The sequence below is a fragment of the Passer montanus genome, unplaced genomic scaffold (assembly GCF_014805655.1).
Source record: "Passer montanus isolate IOZ18808 unplaced genomic scaffold, ASM1480565v1 scaffold18, whole genome shotgun sequence".
Taxonomy (NCBI): Eukaryota; Metazoa; Chordata; class Aves; order Passeriformes; family Passeridae; genus Passer; species Passer montanus.
Window position 1 is genome coordinate 17,376,787 of NW_024365381.1, and position 22,980 is coordinate 17,399,766.

The window sequence follows — 22,980 nt, forward strand, 5'->3', positions numbered from 1 at the left end:
CTGAAGGGTGTTCTTTTAGGGAACAGTTGATAGAAGATTATCAACTGTGATTTTAGGGAATAACTCCTCCTCATCCTCCAGTTTTGGGAAACAGTAAGAAATTGCATTGACAAACACAGTCCTGTATCTTGAAAATGAATTCTTAATACCATATCAAGTATTCTGTATTTCCATGCTGGCCTTTTTCAGTTCACATATTTCTTCATGTTTACTCTGCTAGTCTTTCCCTCCCCTTAAGCTTAAAATGTTTAGGTGAGCTTTGGATACAGACTAGACTGACTTGCTTTCTGTGCAGTTAGAATCTTGTTGCATGTAACTTCAGGGTTGCTTTCTCAGATGTGGATTGAATTGAGGATGTCTGCTGGGAGTTTCAGGTCTTGGTTTTCTCATTGGAGGTCCTTCCATCAGGCAGGTCTGTTAAATGCTTGCTGGGTCCCTAGAGACACTTGATCTGTGTTTAAAGGGAAGCAGCTGAACCACAAGAAGAGAGAAATGGCTGTGTACTCAAGCACTATTGCTCTAAAGGGATCTTGCTGAAAGCTGTGCAAAGCTTGCATGGCAGTCTGGGTGCCTGGGGCTCTCCATGTGCTTCATCCCAGCAGAGATCTGTGTGATGCTCTTGCTTGCCTTTCCTGCTCTGAGAAAGATAAGTTGATGGCTCAAGGATGCTTTGAGCATGAACTCTGTTTAACTCTCCTGAGGCCCAGACCAGGAAAATCTCTGGAGGATTCCAAGCAGCACCTGCCTTCTGCTCCCCTCTCCTCTTAAAGCTTCCCCAGTGGAGAGACCCGCTCAGGGAGAGCAGGAAGTCCATAAATAAATAATTCCCTCTGTCTCTCCTGATCAGCCCAAGCAGCTGTGATTGCTCCTGAATGCCTAGGTTGCTTTCTTCTTAATGGCTTTTAAACCAATTTTACCCTCATCTGATGACCCAGCTTCTCATTCTAGTTTTTAGAGGAACAATTTCTTCTTTTAGACAGAGGGATTTGGGGACTACTTATGTTGTGTCAAGGGTTTTGGCTGGGTGAAATAGTATAGCAGTGCCAGCAGAGCCACAGTTCTCTGGTTCTCTCAGGCTGCCCCATACCTTATTTTGACAAATCTCTACAGGACACCTCTGAGGGTATTGCAGATGGCATTGACCCTTGCTTGAGAGCACTGGACACCTGTCATGTTCATGGACATCCCACAAACATTTAATAACTCTTACACCATTCTCAAGACTATTTTTGGAATGTGTTTTACTGTTGGGAGAGCTAACCACTGAGACGTCCTTTGCTCTACAGTGTGTAGGTGAAAGTCTGGGAATATAAGTTAGCAGTGTAAGCTCTCACTTTTCAGTTCAGCTGACTTACAGCATCTCATTAATGGGCATTAGACACCTTGACAAATATTTAGACCTTATATTGTTGCTTTTGTACCTTGTGTGTATGAACTGTAGTAGATTTTTTAAAAAGTGTTTCTTAAATAGCAAGTGGACAGTCAAATCTAAATGTTCTTGGTTTGTATCCTAGTGCAACCCTTGGAGATACTTACTGCTCCTCTGATGGGTGTCATCTAGGTTTGTCAGTAGAGAAGTATTAGCACTACCTCCACCAGCAGAACCTGCCTGCCTGGCACTAGGACAAGCAAGGCATGATCTGAACATCCTTACAGTGCTGGCCAGCTATCCTGTGGGATGTGTACTAGCACAGCCTTGTGTCGTGTTGCAGGCTGATGACCATCATCCCCACAGTGACTTTGGAAGAGGCACTAGTCTGTCTGGGTGGAATGCAGCTGCCCTGCCTATGGTTACAGTGCCAAAAGGGCTGATTCAGCCCAAATGGTTGATGGCTAATGACTTACATTTTTTGTTGGTGTTAACCATGCCCCTTGACCAGTCACTTTAGTGAGTATCCTCAGGAAATGAGCCACTAGAAACAAAGTAGCATCTCAAGGTGGTATTGGTGCCTGGATCCTTCTGTCTCATTAGCAAGGCAGGGCCTGCTGGGTGCCATATCATTGGTGGTTAAGTGGACCTCTGTATTTGAAGCAGTGACAATCTTTCCCACTGTCTTCCTTCTCTTCTGTTTCTGTTGGTACAATTGGTAGTTGTTGATCACCACTAAAAAAAACCAGAGAGATTAGCAAAAGACCAATACTGGATTTTTTTTTGTAAGCAATGTGGAAACCAAGAGGACCTGTTGCTAGGAGGCTGCAGCACCAAAGTCACCCTCCAACCACATGGGACTGAGATTTGAGTTTGCCTTAACAATGAAACTGAAAAGTAATCCTTTCTACTGCTGCCATAGGAACAGTGAAGCTGGCAACACATGACTACGAAGGATGAAGGTATTTTTGCTGAAATCCAGTGGCACACATTCAGGTCTATCAGGAAAAGATTTTACTGCTGCCCACAACTGCCTGTGTGCTGGGATCTCTGAGAAATTCCAGGACTTGTAACTCATCCAACAAGAGCTTTTCAAACACATCCAGGGGTCTTCCACACATGGGAAAGATTGATGTCTTTTGGAATACATAAAGCAGCACAACAGAAATAGAACTGAACTGGTGAAACTTCTTTCCTTTGCATGGAAGAGCTTTTTTATCTGGTAACTAGCCTCTAACCCTTCATGACTGGCTACTCTCTTGACACTGGATGTTCATATATTGCGTAGGTATGGTCCTGAGTTGCCTTGCCTCTTCTAAGTGATGCTTTGTGATATAAACAAGGATTATTTTTCTTGTTATTTTTCTCTTTGTTTTTTGAAAATGTGCTGCAAAAACTTGATCATTCATGGGGTGTAGGCATAGTGTTTGAATGTTAATGACTTGTAGACAGAACAGTGGTTTCCTAATGCACTTTACTTGAAGGTCGCTGAATGCGATGCAGATATGTAACTCATGATGGTGCTTAAAAGTTAAAAGTATGTTAAGCTTGGGATGGGTTTTGTTGCCAAAGCTGTCTAATCAAATAATCCACCACAGCCATTTGATCTTGTCCAACAAGTGAAATAGATGTTATTCAAGTAATAAACTCAAGAGGGAGCTGTGTAAAAATCTGCATTTTTCTTGAAACACTCACGTTAGTACAGAACATATCTTAAAAAAGGTCATGTATTTAAGTGAACTATTTGGAGATTCAGAGCAGAGGAGATTTGAGGTTGTTGTGCTGTTGATACAGCATACCAGAATGAAGCTGGCATGTCATGCGTGGTTCTAGCCAAAACCTGAAGTCCATTACTATTAGAAACTGGAGTATTCTGAGGCTGGAGATGATGACCAGAAGAGTAGTCCTGATCATCTGATATCTCTGTTTTTCTCCAGACAGAAACTATATCAAGTTTGCTAATGACACTTGGGACCTGCAGGTTCATCTCACTGTTAAATACTTTTGTATAGATCCACTGTTGGTGAGCTCCTCTGTATTTGGCCTGACTGACCTGGTGAAGTCAATAGTCTTCTATCAAAAGTGCCCATATGAGGCCAGATGGAGGGTCCTGCAGGGAAAGGAAGGTCTTTATCCTTGCTTTCTTCATCCCTTACACCCTGGCAAGAAAAGCCCTTTCACTGCTTTCCTTCTTTATAATGCCCTACCTCATGTTCTAAAATAACTCTGTTACCTACCCAGAGAACCCAGCCAAGAGGAACCTGCACACTTACCCACTGGTTTTTGTCACATCATTGTATTCAAACTGCAGCCACCTCATTGCTGTTGCTGGGAAATAAGTTATCTTGCCTATGTTTCCATCACAGACTTGGAAAAATTACCCTTCACCCTTGCTGCCTGGCCCTCAGTAGGCATACTTTCTTACCAGTAGTAACTCTGAAAAAATTTGGTTTTTTAAGCCCCACTCCTTGTCTGGGTTGAGACACTTGACACTATCAATGCACATGCCAAAAGTGTTTTCATTTTTGGCATGCAGCATAAGAGTAAGTAACCATTATTTCTCCTGACAAGATATGTATTTCTTTTGGTCAGTCCCGTCAGTAAGCTGATACTGTGAATATTAAGGTCCTAGGGTGATTAGAATGGATGGGCTTGGGGTGCATGGGCTTGGAGAGGAAACCAGCTAATCATCTCCCCAAATCACAGCAATGAACAAGCACCCCCTGTTCTACTGACCATCCTCCTTGGCTTTCCACAACACCAGACTTGAAGCTAGTGTAATTTTAGGAAAGCTAAAGTTGAAAAGATGCTCTTTGACTTTATGCCCCATCTGACAGGATGAACCTCCATACCAGGAAGGCCACGCTTGTGATGGAGGATTTGCAACAGCTAAGCAGAGGTAAAGATTCCTTGATGCCTTGGGTTCTCTCCTTCTTCCTGGTAGCTGAGCAAATGGCCCAGCTACTGCCCTGTGGACACCTAGGATCATGGAGGGAGGATTAATTTTTGCTTTGCTGGAATTGAAAGAGTATAGGAAATAGCAGTTACTGTGCTAGTAAATTATGTGTAGGTGCGAGTGTGAATAAAAAATCCCTTTCCAGTCAAGGCCACAGTAACCCAGCTGAGGATTAGTGTAACATATAATGGAAAAAAGATCACCAACAGATCCAAATTTGGAGCTGGATCACAGCTCTTCATTGAAATCTTCTAAGCCTATAAGATCAACCTACCTCTCTAATTTCCTGTGTTTTCTGAGGAAGGTTTCTGTCCACTTAGTTAAACAACAGTTAGGCAGAGACTGACTAAGGATTAGGTTGCCAAAACATGAAAGAAGATACACTGATGTGTTTCTGGGCAAGTAGGATACAAGTTCTTATGAAATACCCCAGGTAACTGATGATGTAAGGAAGAGCAGAAGGCATAATCCCAGCTATATAATTTCCTCTCCTGCCTCTCTCTGTTTCTTATTACAAATTCTTCCACAATCTGGAAAGAAAAGTTTCTTTTCTGATTGTCTTTATTCTTTCCCATTTGGTAAAATATTCTGCACCTGCCTCTTACCTGATGCTGTTTTAATTTTACAAAAGTTCAATTTCCTTTGCCTGGTTTGTCTGTGGGCATGTGTGTCTCTGCAGTGAACTTCCATTAAAGATATCAGCAGGAACATGTTCTGCTGTAGAACAGAGTCCTGCTATTAGCACTGCAAAGACAAAAATGGGTATACAATCACGCAAAACATCACTTGCCATATATGGAAAAAAAAGTTATAAACAGTTATTAAAAGGAAGCCTTGACTTTTTACTGGTAATGTAGAGACTATACTTGTCCTAACTCAGGGCCCCTAACTGTTAGGAGCACTGTAGCACAGAGCTCCTAGCACCATATCCAAGCACAAAATTTAAGGTTATAATTTTGGGACAGAGAATTCTCATTCAAAGCAGGACAGTAAGGCTTAAGACACTTATATTCAGACTGTTGTGCTACAGATCTGCTCAGACTGATCTGGGGCAAGCCACAAAACCTCTTTATGGTAGGATTGGGCAGTCTATAACTTGTGAATTAAAACACGTTCTAAATATAGGTTTGAAGCACATCTAAGGATGTTCAGATTGGTGTTCATTGTTTGAAAGTCACAACATGAAAACTATTTGCTGTTTAAACAGATGTTGAGCTTCATCATGATACCTTTAGGTGGAAGCATATTGTTTGCAAGGCCAATTTGATCTTTACAGAAAAAAAAAATCTATTGGAGTTTGGTCAAAAAGAAAACCGCTTTTGGTGGGGAGAACAAACTGTTTTGTTTGGGTGAGTAAGAGAAAATAGAATAGAGAAGACTGGTCTGTAAGAGCCATCAGGGACCTGTGTTTAGAGTATTTAAGTTTCTCTTTAGGGCTACTAGCCCTGCACAGCAAAGGACCAGGGCATGTAACAGTGACTTGGGTGAAGTCAGGCAGTTCTATTGGCCTCAAAGGTGTGAAAGGATTGTCTTCTGAATTCAACCCAATGACCCCTCTGTAACTTAAATGAGACACAGGCTGGGAAAGATTTCTTGTCATCAATCTCCTCTTTCCCCAGCAGACAAGATAAAAAAGTGTATACACAAAACTTCTCAGCCCAGCTCAGGTCTCCTAATTATTATCTTTTTTTTGCCTTGAACAGACAGCAGTTCACTCACTGCCTCGTGCAAATACAATAATAGAGCCTTCATAAAAGGGAAAAAAACTATCCCAAACCCTAAAAGTAACTAGATCTCTTCCTCTTCTGCATTTTCCTTAGTCAAAAAAAAAAAAAAGACACCTTATCAACAAGTGAAATCAAGAGTTTGTTTGGCATGATTTCCAGGTTACTCCTATATTAGACCAAATGAAATTTCTGTCAATCAGTCAGTCAACTTGCTGGAAAGTTGATCATTATTCCATGATAAAAGTTTTTTTAAAAGTAAAACATGAGGTTATCAAAACCAGATTGGTCCTTAAAGGCTGGAGAAAAGTATTCAAAGAAAGTCTCTATCCATTATATCTTGGAAGAGCCAGGAAAATTAGAGACTTATATCACAACTTTTTCTTTTTCTTTTTCTTTCTTTTTCTATTTCTTTTTCTTTTTTTCTTTTTCTTTCCATACTGCATGTCTGAAAGAACTGATACTGCCTATCACTCCATCAGCCTGCAGTGCTCTGATTGTGATCTGTCCAAGGCTCAAATTGATGGAATGTTGATGCAGAGCATTGGGACAATGTCTAAGGAGAACAGGTGACCTCAAAAGCCCGAGGCTGCCTTATGAAAGTCATCCCAAAGAGTGGCACTTACCAGAGCACCTCTGGGTAGGCTCTGCTCAGAGGCCACAGACAGATTGGGTGGGATGGTTCCCTGGCCTCCTGCAGTGAGAGAGCAGCAATTCCAGGGGAGGATTTGGTCAGGGCAGCAACCAAAGGCTGTGCTCACAAACCAAGTCTGGTGCTTCTCTTCTGTATGGAGTTCTGCCTTGGATTTACCCTAAGAGAGCTCTTTTGCTTCCAGATCTACCAGCTTAATCTTACAGTCCTTTCTAACTTCGTCCTGGAACTGTTTTAAAAATCACACATATCTGAAGGATAGCCATGTTGAGATCAGTGTTTCCTTCTTTATTCTTTGGAGGAAGAGAAATTGGCCAAAGGTGTGAGAAGAGCTCAGCTGTGTGTGGAGGTTTGCAAAGGATGAAGCCTTCTGAAGTTCCAAAATCAGCTTGCAGGACTCTTGTTCTCTTTCTTAGAGAATTCAGGTTGGCAGATCAAGCCCAGCCAGCAGAGATTATTCCTTTCTATCCTTCTCAGAAAGGAAGGGTCAGAATTCTGCACAGGTTACTCTCTAGGCAGGGGAAGCTCAATTTGTCCATTTGCACTGGGTCAGAAGAGATTAATATTACGTTTCTGCACAACTCTGCAAACGCCCACCTCACCCAGGTAGTCCTCTGTCAGCAACAGCCCATTTCCAGCATACAAACCCACTATTGTACTGTTTATGTCAGTTAATTCAGCCCTGTGGACCTTGTGCCAGGCAATCTCATGGCTCCCTGCTTGCATCACCTCAGCCTGGATAAAAGTTAAAGTGCAAAATTAAAACATCAGCTATTGGGAGAGCAGGAGCTGCCTGCCAAGCCATTCCCACTCTGGTCTCCCATTCGCTGAGAGCCTACACCAGAGATAATCTCTGCACAGTCAGGATCCAGTCAGGGTGCACCTTTCTGAAGAAAATTGTTTTGCAGCTCACTGCAAATACCCTGACTGCTCTTGAACTGTAGTCTGCCTAAACCCTGACCCTGTGTGCCTCTTCCTGCCTCTCATCCTACTGCATAACAGGAATCTTCTTTATGAGGCAACTAAGTCAGCAGTCAGTCCCTCTCTGGCCTCAGCTTTCTGTTGGAAACACAAGGGTGCTGGCTTGTCCTTGCCTCTGCTTGGTCAGGTGTTCTCCGAGGTGGTTAGTGAGCTTCCTTACAACCTTGGGCCCTACTATTGCTAATGCCTTATTGAAGCTTGGCTCTTGTCTCTTCAACATTTAAAGCATCTTAGAATTTTTGCTGTGATGATATATCACTGAAGTGTACAAAGGTATATGTATATATGTTTCATTTGTATTAATTCTGGTTGAGGAAAAATGTATCATCTGAATTGTACCACCTGCAACATTCAGATAATCTGATTCTGCTGTACTCTCAAAACCAGATACGTCTTCTCTCTGTCTCCATTTTTTAAACTAACCTGTTTTCTGTGCTGTCTTCATGTGTACCTTTTACTATAAAATACCATGAAAGACCTCTGTCTTGAAATCCTTTAAAGATAGGTGATCAGAATCATGTAACTTGTCCTCACATGGCCTGGAGACAAGTTAGGGCACACCATTAGTTTATATGCATTTGTTAATCCTCTGGTAGAGGAGATAGTTACACTGGCTTTGAATTTGAACATTCCTCTTTTCCAAATACTATTGAGTTTCTACAAAAACTGATTGTATGAAAAGTTGTAGCCTAATTTATCCTATTTTATGTTTTTTGCTTAGAGCTGAGCCACATTGCATTTTCTTTTATTCTGTATTACCTCCATCATCCAAAAAGCTCTGGTCTGCCCTTCGCTTCTCCTGGTGTTGTACATTTTTGCCTCAAATTACATTCTAGGTTTTATATTTAGAATTTCCCTCCTAATTTCTACTTTAAAAAAAAAAATTCGTTTGCCTGGCATAAGAGTAGGAAGCTTTTATCCGGGTATAGTTGTATATATTTTTGTTTTAGAAAGGCCTCTGTTTTTTGTCTACCTCTTAAGGATATTTTTACGTATTTGAGCAGCAAATATCTAAACATGAACTAGAAGCATAGGAGAGATACAAGTGAGGTTTGTAAGCGCAGTTTGAAAGGTGGAGAGTAGGTAGCAAGGGGCAAACAGAACCTTTAGTGCAGCTCCGTGTGAGTCAAGTGCAAGACTGCGTGTGGCAGGCACATGCCCGAGAGGTTCGCATGCTTTTGTGGAGAGGGACCTTCAGCTAGGTGTTGGTGTGCTGCTGCAAATATGCAGTGCAGTTGTGTGAGTGTGAAAATGCATGCTGGAACTGTGAAAGGACACAGACTCTAGCAGCAGTCGGCACATATGTAGAGCATTGAAAATGTGTCTTTCGTGAAATTACTTGTGTGTGCCAGTTTTCATGTTTGTGAAGACTTCTGAGGGTTTGTAGCTATGGTTTTTGTGCCTGGGAATGTGTGCTATTATCCTGAATACCTGATTCTGATCTCACATGCCACGACTTATTCCAGTGTGGTTTCATAAACTGCACTGAAGTGACACTGCTTTGAAACGGGATTTGGGTGCTGTTCTGCACGTGTTTGTGGCAGTGGACAAAGGTATGGAGAAACAGATTTCCGAGTGCAGCGCCGTGGACGCGCTGAGAGCAGGTCTGCATGTGCACGAAGTGTTTGTGGAGTCGCGTGTTCGCATGCAACAACGCCTGGGACACGCATGTTCCAGGGCACGCTGCTGCCTTGCGCCGAGCATGTGGGGTGCTGTGTGGCATCAACAGCCACGGGGCACCCTTTACCTCAAGTTTTTGCATAAGCCTAAACTCTCCAGCCGCTGTCCACTGAGACAGAGCGGCGGGTAAGAGGGAAGGGGAGCGAGCGCTGCCGCCGGTCCGCGGCGGGACCGAGCCGGAGCCGCTATCCCGTGTCACCCGCGCCGCTCCCGCCGCGTGCCAGGGGCAGCCCGGCTGCCGGCCCGCACTGCGCCCCGCGCGCTGCGGTGCCGGGTCCGGCGGCCCCCCCGGCCGTGCCTCCCCCAGCCGCCGTCCAAGCCCAGCCCCTGCGCGGGAGCCAATAGCCGCCCTGCCGTCTCCATCCGTCTCCCGGCGTTAAAGCTACAGCGGGGCTCGGGGCGGCGAAATCCCCCGTGGCCGTGTCCTGCGCGCCGCCGCCTCCTGCCGCCGTCAGTGTGTCCGCACGCGGGTGCGGGAGCGGAGCGGAGCGGCGCTGCCTCCCGCCGCCCTGCCCCGCCGCCGGGCTCGGGCCGGCTCCTCTTCCCGGCGCTCCCCACCTTCCCAGCCCGCCACAGTTTAGTTGTTATCTTGTGTTTTTTCTTTCTTTCTTCTTCTTCTTCTTTTTTTTCTCCTCCAACTGGGAATGCTCAAACTGGACTGATGGACATTTCCGAGCTGTGCATCTCCGACCCGCTCGGCTACCACAACCAGTGAGTGTGCCGTGCCGGGACCGGGCGGGTCGGGGGCGGGCTGGGGCCGGCGCCGCGTCCCGCTGCGGGTGGGATGGGGCAGCGACCCCGCAGTCCCGCTGCTCCGTGCCGCAGAGCCGCCGCCGCCCAGCCCCGCGGGGCACGGCGTGAGCCGGGCGGCTCGGAGCGGCCGGCCGCGGGCACGGCACGGCACGGCACGGCACGGCGCACCTCCGTGCCGGCAGGTGCGGAAGAGTCCGCGGAACAGCACCTGGGCGGGTAGGCGTGCTGGTGTGTTTCTTTCTTGCCGTGTAACTTCTCCCTCTAATGCTTCATCTCCTAGGAACAGGCAGCTAACAGTGAGCACTGACAGTCCTTTCTGCGCAGTTTTACTTTTCGTCTGTGCTAGGATTTTTATTAGATGAATTACTAGGTGCCTATAAAGAGATGTGCATATAAAATGATACGAACCAGGTCCATTAAAGCACCGTCTTTTATTTTGAAAGTCTGTTTTTCATCTGAAATGCGCTATGGAAATTCAGTTTCCCACAGACTGCTGTTTTGGATAGCCTGCCCGGGGAAAGAGTGAAGTGAGTCGGAGGGCTGGCAAACAGACATCCCAAGCTGGGACCGGTGGCTGGTACCTTAGCACCTGCTACTGCTCTTTGTATTCCGATGTGGGCTGTGCCTGGTAATGCTGTGTTTAAAATGACTTTAGCGTCTTAAGTTTGGTTTCATCCTGTTGGGGAAGTTAGGAAACAAGGCAAAACCTTTTCAGCGTTTACATCCAGCTGACTGGAACAATTAATTTTAAATGCGTTTCTCTGATAAATTGCACCCTGAGCAGAGTCCTCTTTTGTGTGTTTGCATGTTAATCCGTGTGTCACCTATGCAGGTTTTGTGTCATCAGAGGTGGGAATTAAATAATTTTGCCTGTTTCATTGCTTTTGTCTTAACAATACGTTGTATTTAGTACAATTAAAATAATTAAAATAATTAAAGTCAAATCATCCACAAATAGCCCTCTTGCCTCATTTCAGCTTTTATTTGTCTTTCTGTACCTTGTTTTCTGATATTCCATCTGTCTTTACACTCATTTCTCTTTCCTTTAATCCCCAGCTTCCAGCAGTTTCATTAAAATGAGACTTCATATTGTTAATAGAAATTAATAATCTAGCCCATGTGGTTTCCTTTTCCCCACTGGTGCTACACTTGTGGCTGCTCCACTTTGAATTAAAAATAAACAAACAGTTTCTTAAGGGAAATGTATTCTGTATGCTGCTGGGAGTCTTAATATTAAGGCAAAAAGAGAAGATGTATTTACCTTCATAAAAAAAGAAAATAACAAAATACCACAATGAAAACTTAGATCTTCATCACTTACTATATTGTTTCTTAACTTTTTTGTTTTATTTTTTGTACTTTTGGAATTGAGAAAAAGGAACTCAAACAACATGAATATAGTAAGAAGCAATCTGCATGATTGCCATTCACCTTTTTTACTTTTTCATGGGTTTTCAGTCAGCTCTCAAAAATGTCAAGTGCACCTTACCCATATGCACAACTCCTTGGCTGCTGAGTAGACAGATGAAGGTGGCCCTGGGGGAAGTGCCACTGAGCCCCTATGGCTTTACAGCAGAGACAGAGTGCTGCTTTTTGAGATGAGAAACTGTTGGAGAGCTCTTTGTTTTAAGAGGTGCTTGGTTCTGTGTGCCAGATGACCTTCTCTTTAACATTGTTGAGGTTTGGTAAAATAGAGAAATATAATTTAAAATATTCCCACTTCAATTTTTTCAATGTTTTTAATTTAAAGGAGTGTGACAGTGCAGGAAAGTCTGAAAAAAGTTACTGAGAGAAGAAAGATATGAGCAGCTTTAAAAATACAGTACATATAAAGGTATATGTGCAGTGTGTCTGGTACTGATTTGATTTACATTCTGGTTTTATAAGGCTAGATTTCACATTATACTCCTGTAGTTGAGGATGAGTTGGCCCAAGTATATCTGTTTAACCATCTTTTTGTCCCACTGTAACACAGTCACCCTGTGAACATACAGAGTAAATACAGGTGTTGTGTTTGTGCCTGTATCCCTAACTAGCGGTGTGAGCATAATATTCTTACTGTACTGATGTATTCTTTTGACTGCTAACTATTGAAATTATTTTAAATTATTTTCTTCCTTTTTTAATACCACTTTTAATTCTGTGGATGGCAATTTTTGTCACATTAAACCTTAAATTAGGAACTAATTTAAAAATACTGCAAACTGCTTCTTCTTGTTTAGTTGCTTGTTAAGCTATAGGAAAACATATGAGGAAAGCTAAAATGTTGGGAGAGAAGTGGATGTGGTCACTCAATATATGATCCATACAGTTCCCTGGAAACTGTATTTCACCTCATAATTATTGAAACAGAGAGCGAAGGAGCAAGGCAAAGGAGAGAAGAGGTGACTCCTTTCACCTTGGAGTTTGATGAGATCTTAATTTTTGTAACAGCCAGACCCGAAAGGAGTCTGAACAAAACCTAAGCAAAGGATTTCCTTGCCTCTAATTCGTTTTTCAGGTTTTGTATTTTATCTTGCTCAAGCAGTGAAAATTCCCTTTCCATTGCCTGTGTGTGCTGATCTAAGCGATTGCACCAGGAACCTGTGGAAGTTCTGGTTAGCAGGTGTGTGGCTTCTCTCAGTGCAGAATCTTTCAGGGAGAGTAAGAAAATGCTTTTTTCCTCATTTTGATCCTCTGTGCAAGTAGTCTAAGGCCACGTATGTTTTATTTTCTTACACAGAAATCTGCTCTTTAGCAACCGCTTACTACATTTTGGTACTGACCTCTGGGAGAATTGTTCCTGGGGTAGATGGTGCAGGTCCAAGAAAGAAGCTTTTGTATGAACTGGAATTTGTTTAAAGCATTTTCAAATTGGGAAATTAACAAAGGCAGTGATTTGTACCTGCAGTTTGTCTCTCAGGTGAGGGCATATGGTGAGAATACATTAGTTAAACTGTACTGACGGCGCCTGTCTGCTATACGGCAGGAAGGGAATGCGCGTGCAGACACCACAAGTGTACACTCTGCCATATAAAATATGTCCTTATAGTCACACACAAGCACATGGGTGCATCTGTAAATATTTGTGAGTAGGTATACACACATGCATATGTATGCTCATGTGGAGTACTGGTGTTGTATCTCCCTCATGTGCAAACCTAAGGCTTTCGGTAGAGAGTAGAATACGGCATTTTTACTTTCCCATATTAATTTAGTAATCTCGGAGAATTTTGTTTTCTGCCTCATTATAGTTGCCATTAGAAATGTTGTCAGAACTACGAAATTGCCATTTCTGTTTCTTATTAATATTCTACATGACAGATAGAAAGTGACCAAGGAGCCATTATGAAGGTAAAATAAAAATCACTGGCAAATGACAGCATCCTGCCAGATGCTATGTCTCTTACACTGTTTCCTCTGAGGTAAAAGAAAGACACATGAGTCACTGATGTAATAAAAATAAAAATTATTTTATGAAGAGAAGGAAAAAGTTGAAAGGAATAAATTACATATTTCATAGAGAGGTGAAATGGTATAATGTTGGAATTTTAGGGCAATGAAGGAGCAAATTCCAGACCCTGCAGCAGCAAATTAACAAAGTTGCTGTCGCTGACCCTAATGCATAGGCTAAAGTAATGTGACTTGATTTCAGAGGTTACTGGAAATCTCCATATTCTGTGAATGGGAGGAAATCTGAGTCAGAGAATCTGAATGCAACTGTCTGCTCTGAATATATCTCAGAGGCTGGAATTGGGAGGAGTTGTTAATTGGAGAGAATAGGATGGAGTTGTTTGTTTCGTTGACAGAATAAATTGAAAAACCTCTATAAGGAATTGGGGTAGTTACTGGGTTTCTGACAAGGTTCCCATCATAAAATGGGGTCTCAGTACACTAAGCTTAGTGAGCGGAGGGCTGATGAGGAAATCACTACCTTTAGAGTATTTGTATTAACTTTTCCTTCCTCTTCTAATTCCACTTGTAAAAGTAAACATGATCTAATCATTATCAATTATTGAGAAATATGGAAAGATCAATATATTTAAAAAATAGGATTTTTTCATTGTATTGATTTGAAGTAATCAATAAATATTGCATTTAGCCTGAGAGGGGAAAGACTTTGGAGAGATTGCATCAGAGAAAGTTGCTGTGATAGAGGTTTCATATCCCGTTTTCTTCCTCTCCAAGAGAATGTTGCTCTACTCTCTGTGCCCTTTCCACTGTTATTTCCCAGCCCTGTTTCTGCACTGTCACTACTGCTCTGAATTTCATGTTGTTTGAAAATACCTGTATTCTTCAAATTATTTCAGTTCCATAAGAAGTTTTGTGCATTGTGTCAGTGGGTCTCTTCACAAAATTTTCCATGGCTTGAAGGATACAAATTCTCTTAGGGAATAGAAACAGGGAGAAGGTAAAAAGGTTTAAACACGAGTGTGGATGAAATTTACAGGTTCTGTCAAGAGCAAGGTAGAATTTCTCCAAAGAGTGTAAAATGTCTAAGAGAGATTTAATTAAAGAAAGAAATAGTAAAAGTAGAAAAATGTGGTGAGAAATCTGGGATAACAAAGCCAAAATCCGTTCCCTATCTTCTTATTCTAACTTGTGCTCCTTGCTTTAAGAGTTGGGGGTCATAGAGCTGCACATCAGCAATTCCAGTGTAAACTGGGGAGACTAGGAGATTGTTCCCAGTCAGACCTGTTCTTTATTCTGTGGAGCTACTGGCGGTAACATTACAGCCAAGGAGCACAACAGAATTTTTAGTCTGCGCGGTGTGAGCAAGTAAATACAGCATCTGCCCAGAACCCAGCAGCGAGCGTCTTAGGTAATGCCGCTGTGGAAACTGGGGGAAAAGGGGAAAGATCAGAGTTTCTGTGACAAACTATGAATCAGAATGGTTGTTTGTTTAGTGAAGGAACTTAATAAAGAAGATATTAGCAGTATATAGTTATGGTGACCTTGCCTAAAAACAAAGGAAACGCTTGGTTTCTTTCTGTCTTTGCAGTATTAACTGCATTTGAGTTTTGAATGTAGTCATTTCTACATAGCTTGCATGCGTAAAGTGCTTTGTGCATGTCATTGGGAACAGAACACAGTTTAGTATTACTTCTTAGTAATAGCTACTGACTTGGCAAGTTTTACTTCTTAGGAATTAAACTGTAATAACTTACTCTTTGCATTTGTTTCCATCCTTGTTATGCTGCCTCTCTCTAAAGCTTTGCCCTATCTCTTCAGAGCAATAGAGATGCCCACAAAAAAATGATGCTTGCAGCTGGACCACAGTGCACTTTGATTCTTCCAGTGCTTGAGAGTCTGGCTGCTGGCAGTGACTGTCCGTGAGGAGAAACATGTCTGCTCAAGGTGGAACACGCTGTATAATAATATATTTGTCATGTTTGTAATTGCAAATGTAATTAGCAAACAAGCTCTGGGGGATTGAGGACTTGAAACTTTCACAGCACATCATTTGACCCTATCTTGACTGGACTGGAGCTTATATGTCACTGTTAACCCTTGCTGTTCTTGCACAGAAATGATCCTTCTAATGTGACTGCTAAGTTTCCTGTCTTCTCCCTCTCCCTGGCCCCCACCTTGCGCCCTCCCCCACCTCCCCCTTTTCTTTTGGCTATGAGCAGCATTTTACCTGTATTTGCTTATACCTTCTTTTATGTGATAGCAAGTGCTTATGTTCCTCCTGTGACACATGCACTAATATTTCCTTTCCTAGCATTTCTGACACAGCCTGGAAAGCATTCTGCAATGCCCTTTGTGAAGAGCACTGTGTACCAGTAAGTGCTTTTGCATACTGAGCTGTTCAGTGCATTCCTATCACCACAGGCAACGTTACTACTCAGTGCCCCTTGCACTTCACAGAGACAACTTGCGAAAAGCAGGTGGCAAGCTGTTATCACACAACCTGCGATGGCTCTCTGTCCCTGCTGAGCTGGAATTTTCTTACACTCCCTTTCTGAATGGGGGAGGAATAAATATCTAGCAAATCCTCTTCGTTTTATGGAATCCTGGCAATCTCAGTCTAGTCACCCTTAGGATGACTTTTTTGTCCTACAAAAGATATTCCCAATCCATATGGATTTAGCGAACAACACACAGATTCAGTTCCATAAAGTCACAAACTTATTGTGTGCATCGGAAGCAAAAAGGGGCTACTTCACTTTTTCATATTAATAGTATATTTTTTCTATTTTGTTTTCAAGATAACACTTAAATTGTAATAAAATTTGTGATAGGATTGCTCTTGTTTTGGACAGAGTTCTATTTATTCTTTCATTTTCGTATACGTGAAAGGAAATCCGTTAAACGTAGAGAGGGGTGTCTGTTTTTATACAATTTTTGAAATGACAGTAAGGGCATGTCCAAATATTGCACGCTGTTGAAGGCTTGGAAGGAAAAGGAAACCTGTTCTAATTTCTTCTTCGTAGGATAAGAGCGTTTGACGAGGACCCCTTCTTTCTGTCCAAATTTTCCTTTTCCATTCCTGGAAATTGTCTTTGCTTTACCATGTATTGTAAGAGTAATATATTTTCCTTAAATTAGCATAGCCTGTAATGTGGGTGATGGAAGTGGGACCTCCAGCTCAGAGTATCCTGCATAACAGGAGAAAATTTCTTACAGCACCTTTTGTTTTGAATTGATTGTCTGTGTTTTACTGCAGATCTTTTTACAAGAAGATTTTTTCTTGCTGTATGTCTGCTGGTCTGAAAGGCTGTTTGTGCATACAGCATATTAAGAAGTGTTATTTTTCTAGGTTTTTTCCCTCCTTTTTCTCATGTCACTTTAAAGTTCCCTTTTGTAATAATGGCCCTCAATCTCCGGTGATGGAGCCGTCACTGTGAACAATGCTGGTGAGTGTATTGTCTCGCTGTCCTTTCACTCAAGACAAAGGTCAAAAGAACAGCTTAAAAAAATGTTCAATTCTCCAATTATGACTTTGCATAGGAAGATAATTTTAAGAATGTATAAGCACTTAGGTGAAAATAAAACAGAGATACAATTTTCCGTCAGTTTCCGCAAGTACTTTTTTTAATGTACTGACATGAATAATTACAAACCAAATTTCTCAGTGAGATTTACATCATTTTACGTATTAAAAAATAAAAGAGCTGAAGGACACTAAAGAATTATTCTTCAACAGATTTTATTTTTTCAAAGTCTTCTGTGTTGTTTTTGTTTTTGTTCAGGTCAAACTGACAAGTTTCTCTTTCTCAAACATATTTGTTTCATGATTTAAGAAATTACACTTATCTAGATGAGTTTTTCATAGATGTGGCAATATAGCATTGAAGAACATAGGATGTTACTGATTTCAGGGGTTTGGTGTAAAATTTATTTTTACTGCACATAACCAGAATTAACGGATACTCATTTTGAATGTGTACATTTTCTAGATGCTTCGCTTATAACTTTTAAAACCATTTATAATTAACACATTAATTTTAAGGACTTGCTGTTGTTTTATTTTTCTTTGTTTCATGACCGCGTATGGCATGTGATTACCATCTAGTTTAAACAGTTCAGAAAGTGCTGTAGAGGGAGAGCAATTTAATTATTTAGAAAACATAAATTCAGTACTACTTCAGTTCCTTTCCAGATATATATGATGTTGCTTCTATTTTTATCTTTAAGAGTTTAATTCAGTTTCTTCATAGTTTTTGTACTTCTGTTGATGAGGGCTTTTTTTTTTTGTCATTTTTGTAGGCTAAGGGGGTAATGGTGCAGTGAGACACTGAAAAAATTCTAAAAGCATCGGTGCCTATTGCCCGACACTCGGTAGTACGCAATATTTGTTATCAGATTCATCAGTAGTGCAAAGGTATGTGGCTGGATGAGGGCTCTCCACACCCCGGTGTTAACAGTGACTTAGGCTGCACATCATTGCTCAAACCAGGGACTGTGACAGGCAGGAGTCCACAGCTGTCTGGTACAACCGAAACTCGCCTTCAATGCCAAGCAAACCCCAACGCAGGAACTGGCATTTTTGTGCTTGGGCATTGTGAAGGATGATGACTTCATCTTCTGTGGGTTGTCTTTTTCTGAATAGGTTGTAGCAGACATGACTTTATGAAAATGATGTTTAAATGTATCATGCATTCATGGGTACTATTTTCCATCTATGATGCCAGATGCATTTCCTTTGAAATACTTGATACAAGTTGTGTAGGGGCACCATGTACGCTGTGGAGGACTAGAATGTGCCAGAGTAGGACAGAAAAGAATTTTTTTGCATACAGAGATCTGTGAGTCCATGGATGGATGTCTGTCAGGGGTGTGTGCATACACTTAATTTTACTTAATTGTGCACATGCTATAATTTAACAGAACACACATGTATATAAATGATATAATTTTATACATAATCAAGTGTTCATTTCATGTTGCATAGTGAACTATTTGACTTAACCATCCATTTTCTTTTTGGATGCGCACGCAAGACTTTGTGTGTGTGGTTACATATTTGTGCGTGTATTAGTGTATAAATGCATAAAAAGAAATAAGGGTAGGTCTGTCTGTCTTCATCACAAGATTGTTCCCAATCTTTATCAATTCAAGCTTGTAAATCTGTTCATGGCCTTACATAGGTGGTGTTTTGTAAATGTAAAATGCTGTAAAAATATACCATACAGAATATTTGCACTGAAAAAAATTGTGTGTTTCTCTGGGAATATATATTATTATGGATTATATAGGATTAGGTGCTACTAAATAACTGCAGTTAGATCCTCTGTTTATGAATCAATGAACTGGTGTTTTTTAAAGAGGAACAGAAATTTTCTTTAAATGAAGTATCACAGATTAATTTGAAAAACAATATGCAGACCATGGATCCAGCTATAACATTGTCAAGATAAAGATGGGCTCGAGTGCCATAGCCATAAAAGTCAGCAATTTGGAATTTCTTTTATGTGTTTATTTAATTTTTGGTGGTTTTGAAAATTTTCTCTGTTTATTTGTTTTTTAATGCAATCTTGGTTTAGAAAGCCACAAGATATAGTGTGCTTCCCCTTATGGAATAACTTGAAAGGTTACTTGATTATAAAATATTTTGGAGTTTTGTTTTAATTTCATCACCTACAGTGTATCTGACAATTGTCTTTTTATTCTTTTTTAAAGTGTTTTTTATTTTTCTACAGAACAGTTTCTTTTTTCCTAGCAATTACAGTTAGGGGACTGTCATTACAGAGCAACTATAAGCCCTAATCACTGCCCATGATCATTACTTCTCTAATAATATGAACTGTTTCTGTTGAAATTTCCCTTCTTGATTTCATAGTCTAACATGGACGTGTTTCTTAAAATACTAACAAATTTAATTCCACGGCCTTTTTAAAATAACATAATTATGAAACAAAAGCAAAAGCTCTCACAGTACAGTGGTGTGCTATCTATATATGTTTTAATGTGCTAATTTTCCTTAGAATTTTCCCTTGGGTGTTTAGGGAAAAACAGATTCAGCCCTCTTAATTATTCGATGAAAGAAGAAAAAATACCTGCTTTTGGCTGGTTTACTTTCTTAACATACTGTTACTTTGGTTTGGTCTCTGCAAAATGTTATAGATTCAATTCCCTGCTGGACCAAGTGTTAAAAATTAATTCACGAATAATAAAAGCCAATCAGTCTTGTTGAGTTTAAGAAGGATTAGAAGAAAGGTTTTTGTACAGAAGCAGTTATATATCTTGGTTGTGATATTGTTGGACTAATAGGTATTGTACTAGGTCCCACTGGTTATCTGATAAAGGTAGCTGATTTGCAAACAGGATTGTTACCCTGATGACTAACGAGTCTAATATTGGATGGGTTAAAAGAGAATGGGCAGCTGGTGTCTATTATAAAGTCTTGACTCCCTCTTAGAAAACAATTACTTGATTCAGATGGATAGACTGGAAAGGGACCAGGTAAATATAAACTATGAAGAAATGGTTCCTGCTATCATATTGTAGCTGGAATTTTCAAGCAGTGATCTGACTTGGGCACTGAATTCCACTGAGTGTCAGTGTGCCTGTGGTGGGGAGCTGTCCATAATTGTTGAGAGACCTGCACAGGCGTCAGGCTACCCTGTGTTCAAAGCATGTAACTGATACAAGGTGGACACAGAAAAGCTCACAAATCCCTTGAGATAGGGGACGGATTTGCATACAAAATTTTGTGACGAAAAACCCCCTGTCCCTACACAGATCTGCTGTGTAACTCTGAGAGGGGCGAAGGAAGTCGAGAGACATGTCTTTGGAGGAAGGAGGGCATCCACAGTAACAGAGATATCAATTTTATTTTTTTGAAAGGATTCATTGCTAAAGGTAGAGTTTAAGGGAAAGACGGTGATGAAGGTGGCTTGTTTTAGGAACAGTGCTTGAACCTGATGTGAGGTATAAGAAGAAGGCTGCGAGCCCTTCAGCTCAGTTAGGCTGAAGTCTGGGGAAGGGAAAAAGAGGATGTGGCTGCTGTGGGAAGGCAGGAATGGATACATCTTTTCAAATATCTGCTCCATAGGAGCTTCTTAGGACTAGACCCTTGTTAAGAAAAACATCTTGAGTGATAAATTGTTCTTGTGTGTGGGGAGTTCACTGTCACATTCAAGAGCCACAGCATCTCTGTCTTTCAGCTGTCGTTGTGGGAAAACTTGTAAACAGAGGAGCTTTGTGAGGTTAAAGACAGTGATATTCAGCCTGCAGGCGACTGCCTGTTACATTTGGGTAGAAGTAAAGGCAGCATAGAGGGGTGTCCATCTTTGGAAAGGAGAACAATTTTGCTTCCTTCAGTGCAGGACTGGCCAGTGTCCTTGCCTCCATTGCCCATTGCCGTAGCGCAGGTAGGAGCTGGAAGAGCTCTGCAGCCATCTGCAGGGCTCCGCTGACAGTGCGCCGGGCTGCGCGGGGGGCTGCGGGGCAGCCTGCAGAGCAGCCCTCGCACCTTCTTTTCACTGGCCACGTCTTTGAAAACGGTCAAATTACTCTGCCCTCCTCTAAAAGTACATGCGGGTTTCTCCTGGGCGTCTTGGCTCGCGGTGCACTCCTTTCAGCATCTTGCTAGTGTAAGTTTGGATGCCTGAAGGGTGATTCCGTAGTCTCATGAAGATCTCATGGTAAGGAAGCTTGATGGGGAAAGAGAAACCTTAGTGTTTTGCATATGAGTTTCATGCAGACTTTGAGAAATACATTAATCTTCATGACTGCGTAATTTGTGTTTTGTACACTTTTTCCAAAGTGAAGCTAACTCTCGCTTTCTCACAGAATCACAGAACTGCTGATGTTGGAAGGGACCTTTGGAGGTCATCTGGTCCAACCCTGTGCTCAAGCAGGACCATCTAGGGCTGGTTTCTCAGGACCAGGTGCAGACTGCCCTTGAATATCTCCGAGATAGGCGACACCACAACCTCTCTGAGCAAACTGTGCAAATTCTTGCTCACCCACAAAGTGTTGGCTTATGTTCAGAAAGACCCTACTATATTTCAGTTCATGGTTTCTTGTGTCCTTTGAGGGTTTTTATCTCCTACTTGAGTTTGCCCAATCATTTTATGGTGTCTCAAAATGCTTTCTAGTTTGTCAGTCACTTCTTAATAAAGTGACACACAGAAATTTTAGATCCTTTTCGACTAAATGTATGGGGAAGAGAAGTATTCCCTACCTGGTTCCTTTGGAATATAACTGTCACTGATATCACTGAGACCTGAATTGTTGGGCTCTGGCAACCTGAGCTAGGAATGACAGGTATGTTGTCTTAAAATTACAATTGGTTCACCAAAAAGATCTATTCTGCCTCATGAGGATATACAGGAATTTCTCATCTCGTTTAGAGTATAGCTTATCCACATCACAATATGATGAATATGTAGAGGTATTTGTTTTAGATATCTTCTATCTTTTTTTACTCAGTGGCTGGTTTATCATCTTGTTTATCAGCTAAACCGTCTTGTCTTAATAGGGTAAATGAATAGCAGTGAGCAACAATTAAATGCAGATCTAACCAGGAACAGTCCATTCATTTGGTGGTTGCCATTACTTTGACTGCTGTTCTCAATCCTCATTGCCTCTGGTTTCTTCTGGAAGAATGCCATCCGAGTGGTCTCTGGTAGCTTTTGTACATCACTGATGTGAGAGTTAGGACATGAATGCAGTCCACTGTTCATAATGTGGGCTACTGAACCAGGGAAAAAACCTAGAATAGCCATAGAGAAAAATCTTTGAGGAGAGTGCCATATTAAAATGACTTCTACCATGATAGAAAACCTTCTGCCTGTAATAATGTAGTCAGTACTTGAAGCCTTCTAGAAGTGACTACTGTGCTAACAGGTTCTGTTGCACTCACAGCAATAGGTAATTTATATCAGGTTACTTCATCTTCTGAGAGCAGCTAACAACCATGAAATGCTGTCAGTGCTGTTGAAGAAAGAGGCTGGTGTTGGGAATTTATATGGGAAACTAGATAAGCAGAAACCACAAGATGAAGAAGCCATCTACAACCTTTGAGCATGCTTGGGGACTTTATTTTTTAAACTGTCTTCCAAGGTACTTTGAATATGAATCTATTTTTGTCATTTTTGCTACTGTAAATGACAAGGAACTCTGAAAATCAGATTGGTTACACCAGTGTAAAATTGGTACAAGATTAATATTGGGCCATTCAGTTCAACATCATAGTAGAAGAAGAAATACATGGAAGCCATATAAAAATCATATTGAAGTGAGGGGGCAGGAATCAACTAAAGCTTTGTATGGGAGTGGAAGAAACAAGCAATTTTCTTTCCATAAAATTCTGCCAGGTGCTACTAGTGCCTCAGATCACTGGCTGATTCTTTCAGAGTTCAGGTTTCATGCTTCTAATGCATGAAATGATTCTTTCACCCCTTTGGGAATAATTTGGAATATGTTGGAGAAG

At 41.4% G+C, this 22,980-nt stretch overlaps 1 protein-coding gene across 6 annotated transcripts in view; it reads left to right on the forward strand.

Moving 5' to 3' along the window:
• The window catches only part of ESRRB (estrogen related receptor beta), a 122,963-nt gene that overhangs the window by 34,114 nt on the left and 65,869 nt on the right, over positions 1-22,980 (forward strand). Inside the window, exon 1 of one of the 6 annotated variants that reach the window (XM_039704870.1) lies at positions 9,748-10,073. The exons of 4 other annotated variants lie outside the window; for them this stretch is intronic. In XM_039704870.1, coding sequence (XP_039560804.1) covers positions 10,024-10,073 — 50 coding nt within the window. In that variant the 5' untranslated portion in view covers positions 9,748-10,023. Of the gene's footprint in view, positions 1-9,747; positions 10,074-22,980 lie in introns of those variants that run through there. One more of the 6 variants, XM_039704865.1, reaches the window with a different exon arrangement.